A 7,448-nucleotide genomic window follows, 5' to 3' on the forward strand; every position below is an offset into this window, starting at 1 on the left:
TAAATTACCTACTGTATTCATTCTCTTACTTTCCGAGTCCCACTGACGCAGTAACAGAAGACATTTACCTCCCACCGAACTTCTTAGCATTCGCAACCACTGCTGGTGACAACACAATCTCTGATACGTTTTTCATACAGCTCCAACCCACATCTACTTATACCCTAATCAACACGCCAAGTCTGAGATAATCAATTCTTCCGTTGGATTCTTACGCAATATACACACAAATTCACCTGCACGACACCCTCGCAATAGTTCTGTCACCATAGAAATTCCTGTATTACAATTACCAGACATGTTAAGATCACCCCTCTTGAATATTATCGACATCTTATTCGTATTACGTAACTGTTTTTTTTATTAAAAAAGTTAATCTGGTCTTTTCGCAGAATCTATGGCTGAAGAGCGGCATATTGGACCGTAAAAGACAACTACCCTTCACAAATCGGTACTTCAACCAAGGACGAAGCAAGCCATGATTTAGGAGCCAATCAACATCGTATCTTATCAACTATATCCTTTACTTACTGTGGGAAGAGATTTTCTTACCCATAACTGTGGGAGGAATCTTTCATTCTGATGTGCTGGCTGTGAGTTCGTTGTTCTCCTGATTGTTGCAGTGACGTCATCGGGCACAACAAGGCCGGGTTCTCTGGTGTCTCTGGCGGGAGCTGCGCTGTTCTGCGTTTGGGTGGCCATGACGGGCGCATCCTCGGGACACCACTGCAGCAGGTAGCCGGTCCACTCCGAGGAAGCGCCAGAAACAGTTCGACCCTTCCAGCTACCGCACCACAATCAACACCACCGAACGGACTGACTCAGTTTCAGCTTTCCGGAGATGAATCTCTGCTTGTGATTGCTTAGCGAATTTTTCGCCAAGCAGGAGGAAAGCAAGTATTAGTAGTGGTACCGTAGTCGTAGCAAAAGGGAGTGTGTACTGAGGGAAGTGTCAAGACAGCAGGAGGATGATAATGTACAAAGTTTGTGTGCTCTGTACTGAAATTGTATAAATACCTACCTTGTAAGGCAATATTATCTTAACTGAATACGTAAGCTGTGAAAAATCAATTAACATCCAGTCGTGTATGTTTACGTATATGTGAGTAAGTGTTTCCCATTGTGTGGCAAGATTACTGCCCAATCAGCGGACACCATCAGTGTTTGTTCTCAACAAACTCAAAAAAAATTAACAGTTTTTTTTTAAATGTACTTCAGTGTGCTAATCTTGTAAAAAGTGCAAATTACGATTTTTCAATCAGCTAGCAAGTTAAAAGTGTTAACGCGACAATATGCGCAACTCTCAGCACAAATCAGTGAAAGAGATACAGAGGAATTGTTGGACTCAGAGCTTACATCCTCGTGATACTGATGATGAGGCGTCTTTAATCAATTAAAAATCTAATTGCTGTACAAAATAAAGCATAGATTACACGTATATAAATATGATGAATGTTACCTGAAGTAATGTAAAAATTTAAAGCTTCGCTTGTAAGCGACTCTCAAGAGAAGAAACAAAGATGCTCCAGTGTTTTCTTCCTGATTATGTCGAGATATTTTTATCGTTTGCTGTTTGAAATTGTGAAATTATTTTAGCGCCTCTGGACGTGTCCAGAATTAATTTAATCAGTGTAAAAGAGTTTATAATAAAGTGATTAATACTCTGTTTTATTCATTCTTCGTTTAGGAAACGAAAGAAAGTTGATCAAAGAGATGTCGGGAGTTTTTTGGCTGCAAATTCCTGTTATTCTGTAATTCTTTGTTCATGTGTAATACAAGCCTTTTGTAAGTGTTCCACAGACTGAAGCACAGGGTACCAAAAGCACACTGTCCACTTCGCAAAGATACACTCACGCTAAAGACTAGAGGCGTAGAACATATTTTCGTACATCTTTCAAATTTAAATTTGAAAATTCTGTTCTATTCTATTCTATTCTATTCTAACGAAAACAGTAACAAATTTCGAATGTGTCATTCTACTCTCGTTAGTGAATCTTAAAAAGTTTTTGGTTTACTGCCTGCAAAAGACATTATGTGAACAAAAGAAATACATACTTTTTATTTAAGAACTGCACAACTTCCAATTTAATTTTTTAATGAATTTAATGAATTTTCAGCCCACTCTGGATCGAGAAATGCAGTATTCTTGAAAAAGAAAATTTGAACCGTTTTCTATTCTCAAAGGACGAATTTATAGTTTTCACATCTTTGCAGACACGTTAGCAGCTGAATAGATCCCTGTTTTTTTTTGCTTTGTGTCTATGTGATTTTCAACTCATAACCATGTTTGGTAAAAGGTGTTGAATTACGCAAAATTAACTGTAGTGATATACTATGAACATTAATTAAAACTGAAATACACAGTACTGTGTTCCGCAACGCAATAATATGTAAACAAATATGGTTAGGCACTTTGCACATAATATCATCTGGCATAGGTCAGTGTGTGTGCAACCTTCTATCGCTTTATGTAAGAAGATTATATTTGTTTACACCCAAACGCTGCGTTTCTGAACGTGGGTTCCTTTCCAAAATTTTATCCAAGGAAACCGCTTTACAATCCACAGAAGCCTGTCGTAATAATTGGGAAACACTCCATATGTCTACCACACTGCCATTTCACTGACTGCGCCTTTGTGTAGAGTAACTACATCTAATACTACTATTAAAGTGATTTAGTAAAATTAAGAACAAATACGGTAAATAATCATTTGCCTCAAACTGGAAACCTTAGGAGACACCTAGTTACTGATCAAATTCTTCCATTTCTTAAATCTTGTCTAACTTCTCTATTTTATTGTAAACAGTAACAAGTTTGGCGTCTCTCTCCCGTTTCGTTTTATATGCAAGAAGAGAGTAGGTAAGGTGTTTAAAAAAACTCATATTCTTACAGGAGATAGTACTATCAAAGCTAACAATAATTTCGCCCGCCCGGACGGCTCGATGCGTTAAAGCGCAGCTTCTGTGACACGGGGAGGCGGGCCTGCCATCGGTCCAATTCTCCTCACAAATGATTAATGACAAGGTCTAGTTAGTCAGCAAGCCTGGATGTGACTTTTAGGCGGTTTCCCACGTCCGAGTAGGTGAACAGAGGGCTGGTACCCACGTCTCGTCGCAGATACTCGTTACACATTTACAAAACGCTCTCACACTTGCACATGTGATTCATTCTAGACGCAGACAGATGGGGAACTCAGAGTCCGTCCTGTACGGGGGAATGTGTGTAAGAGACTGATGACCACAGAAGTTTAGTAACTTTACACCCGTAATAATCACTATCATCACATCATCAGAAGGTAAGTCAAAAACACATGCCTCCTCCCCCCCCCCCTCCCAATTAATATGAGTTGAACCTCATATTGTTTGCACCGAGTACGACGGGTACTAAGGTGACGTGGGAATTCACTGCTCATTTCCCAACAGAATTTTTTCTGCTTTTATTCCCCTGAATATGTTGTTGACATAAATATCCGTTTTAACTACCTCATACATCGACCCTGGCCTACGTAATTTTTGACATTGTGCTATTCACAAAATAAGATTAGTAGTTCCATCGTGTACGACAAACGTATGCCGTGGAATGAAGTCCAAAACTTCGACGATGCAAGTGGCAAACATACCAGTTCTTATATTAAGCCAACTGCATTGAAGGAAACTTTCCGCTCCTTTTGAATTTTTGGTTGAGATTCACAAATGTCGTTACACTTAACACGACTTCCACTTCTGCCAAAGAAAATGACGGACTACAAAATGCTTAGTTTTGTTGTAGACGATCACGTAGAACTCGAAACAAACTAACTTGCATCTCAAGTTTCGTAGTCCCAGCTTTGATGGAATTTGCATAATGGATTTTGTTATGTGCAACATATAAAAGTCGGACAGGTTATTTCAGTAGGCTCCATGGTTTGTTGGTATTTCTGGCTCCACGTAGGTACAACTGTATTAAAGTTGCTACATTTTCCATATTTACCGTATTTGCTAATACTGAGCAAAACGTTACTTGACACAGAACTAAAAAAAAAATACTTTGTCTTTTAACACACTTGACAGGTAACTGTCCCCCCCCCCCCCCCCCGCTTCGTTTTTCCGTGCCAACACGTCGCATCTCTGCAAAACCAAGACATCTCTCACATATTGGGCGTCTCGAAAGGTACGTTACAAATTTAATGTGTTATACCTTCCAAGGCAACTAAGATATTCACGCCATGTTTGGCTTACAAAGTTTTTATGGCTTTCAGACAATATCAATATGTACACCTTCAATGCTACCACAATATTCACTCTGTATTCAAGCTCCATCCATACTCTAACATATCCGTACCACATAAATCAATGGCAGCATCTAATCGGCACTTCAAGTTATTGATGAGGTCGACAGGCGATAAGCAGACTATGGTGACCTACGAGGCCAGGGAATTGGACAACCCCCGAAAATACAGCGATCTGGATGTACTTTGTCTAAAACGTCACAAAGTCTGAGCTCAATGTGGAACTACTGTGGTAGCGATCAGTTATTTGTGGTAAATAAACAACTCCAGCATGTGAAGGTAATTTCCTGAGAAAGAAATGGTCCCACAATGCGATAAACCAGCAGAAAACTTCACACGTTCCTTTCCGAGCTGTCACGTACCTCTTCCTCAACAGTATGCGGATTGGTTGTGCCCCATAAGCGAGCAGTGTGTGTGTTTACCTTATTATATACAATTACAGCCCACGGCGTTTACATAACAATAGCTGGAGGCAGAAAGACAGCAGTTAAGAGCCAGATAACACAAATACGAACATCGACTCTGTAGTCGCAATCTTCATACAAATGTTCTACACGAAACATAGTTTGTTACAAAAGGGGTAGTACAATCATCCCTGAATAACTGCGATCAATTCGCTACTTCGTTGTGAATGATCAATCAAATTTCAAATATCGGAAAGAGATGTTAATACACTCCTGGAAATGGAAAAAAGAACACATTGACACCGGTGTGTCAGACCCACCATACTTGCTCCGGACACTGCGAGAGGGCTGTACAAGCAATGACCACACGCACGGCACAGCGGACACACCAGGAACCGCGGTGTTGGCCGTCGAATGGCGCTAGCTGCGCAGCATTTGTGCACCGCCGCCGTCAGTGTCAGCCAGTTTGCCGTGGCATACGGAGCTCCATCGCAGTCTTTAACACTGGTAGCATGCCGCGACAGCGTGGACGTGAACCGTATGTGCAGTTGACGGACTTTGAGCGAGGGCGTATAAGTGGGCATGCGGGAGGCCGGGTGGACGTACCGCCGAATTGCTCAACACGTGGGGCGTGAGGTCTCCACAGTACATCGATGTTGTCGCCAGTGGTCGGCGGAAGGTGCACGTGCCCGTCGACCTGGGACCGGACCGCAGCGACGCACGGATGCACGCCAAGACCGTAGGATCCTACGCAGTGCCGTAGGGGACCGCACCGCCACTTCCCAGCAAATTAGGGACACTGTTGCTCCTGGGGTATCGGCGAGGACCATTCGCAACCGTCTCCATGAAGCTGGGCTACGGTCCCGCACACCGTTAGGCCGTCTTCCGCTCACGCCCCAACATCGTGCAGCCCGCCTCCAGTGGTGCCGCGACAGGCGTGAAAGGAGGGACGAATGGAGACGTGTCGTCTTCAGCGATGAGAGTCACTTCTGCCTTGGTGCCAATGATGGTCGTATGCGTGTTTGGCGCCGTGCAGGTGAGCGCCACAATCAGAACTGCATACGACCGAGGCACACAGGGCCAACACCCAGCATCATGGTGTGGGGAGCGATCTCCTACACTGGCCGTACACCACTGGTGATCGTCGAGGGGACACTGAATAGTGCACGGTACATCCAAACCGTCATCGAACCCATCGTTCTACCATTCCTAGACCGGCAAGGGAACTTGCTGTTCCAACAGGACAATGCACGTCCGCATGTATCCCGTGCCACCCAACGTGCTCTAGAAGGTGTAAGTCAACTACCCTGGCCAGCAAGATCTCCGGATCTGTCCCCCATTGAGCATGTTTGGGACTGGATGAAGCGTCGTCTCACGCGGTCTGCACGTCCAGCACGAACGCTGGTCCAACTGAGGCGCCGGGTGGAAATGGCATGGCAAGCCGTTCCACAGGACTACATCCAGCATCTCTACGATCGTCTCCATGGGAGAATAGCAGCCTGCATTGCTGCGAAAGGTGGATATACACTGTACTAGTGCCGACATTGTGCATGCTCTGTTGCCTGTGTCTATGTGCCTGTGGTTCTGTCAGTGTGATCATGTGATGTATCTGACCCCAGGAATGTGTCAATAAAGTTTCCCCTTCCTGGGACAATGAATTCACGGTGTTCTTATTTCAATTTCCAGGAGTGTATGTACGTTCGTTTTTCTTGTTCAATAAACATAGTTTCATGAAATTGTCAGTTTAATCATGATGAAGTGCTTGGCACAGGTTTGCCTTCATCAACGTGACATATGAGCGACAGAAAGTGCTGGATGTGAACGTCGATTCCAAACACTTGTCGGCTGGCCGTGAGTCTGTAGGAGAAGTGACGTCAGTTGTGGATGGTGACTTCAGATGCAGTCTACCGGGGCCAACGAGATACACTGGCGTTGTGACGTCACACTAGTGGGCTGGTCCGCCACACTTCGAGAACAGTCGGCTCATGTCATGACCCACAGCAAATCAGTATTTAAATGAAGAGGTACCCACTAAAAGTCTTAATTACATCGAGTGATGTGCATAACTTAAGTGCATTTAAATACGCAGTCAAGAAGTATTAAACACATGTGATATGCTTACTTGCTCTCTGCTGGAGATGGCTGTTGGCATTTGCAAAACCTGCAGTGTCACGTGCTGTGACGTACGCGCCACAGTCTGTGGGCTTCTCAGGCAATGGCGTCAGACACGGTTGCGTGACGTCCTCAGCCGGCGCCTTCGGGTTGGCTAGTATAATTTTCTTGGAACAGTCACAGAGCATGCACACAGTGTGGTCTTCCTGGATCCCACCCAAGTGCCCGCTCTAATACCTGTAACAGTGCCAATGCTCTGTGATTCATGAAAGATGCCTACAGTGAAATAAGTCTTTTGAAAGGATGAACTTGTGTGGAGCATGTACAATTAAAATACATACAGGTTTACAATAGATAAATATTTAAGATATATTTCCTTACAATACATAGCAGCATAGAATTATAAAACCCAACTACTCATCTTTTTATCGTATTTTGTCCTGCGAACCTGCAGGAGAGCTTCTGTAAAGTTTGGAAGGTAGGAGACGAGATACTCGCAGAAGTAAAGCTGTGAGGTCGGGCGTGAGTCGTGCTTCGGTAGCTCAGATGGTAGAGCACTTGCCCGCGAAAGGCAAAGGTCCTGAGTTCGAGTCTCGGTCGGGCACACAGTTTTAATCTGCCAGGAAGTTTCGTATCAGCGCACTCTCCGCTGCAGAGTGAAAAT

The 7,448-nt window shown here is 43.9% G+C and overlaps 1 protein-coding gene across 1 annotated transcript in view; it reads left to right on the top strand.

Moving 5' to 3' along the window:
• LOC126195022 (uncharacterized) overlaps positions 1 to 1,626 on the top strand; it is a 1,313,800-nt gene extending 1,312,174 nt beyond the window's left edge. Inside the window, exon 6 of the mRNA XM_049933457.1 lies at positions 624 to 1,626. Within this exon, the coding sequence (XP_049789414.1) occupies positions 624 to 739 (116 nt within the window). The 3' untranslated portion in view covers positions 740 to 1,626. The remainder of the gene's footprint in view (positions 1 to 623) is intronic.
• Positions 1,627 to 7,448: the final 5,822 nt, after the last annotated feature.

Source organism: Schistocerca nitens, chromosome 7, assembly GCF_023898315.1.
Source record: "Schistocerca nitens isolate TAMUIC-IGC-003100 chromosome 7, iqSchNite1.1, whole genome shotgun sequence".
In the NCBI taxonomy this organism is placed as follows: domain Eukaryota; kingdom Metazoa; phylum Arthropoda; class Insecta; order Orthoptera; family Acrididae; genus Schistocerca; species Schistocerca nitens.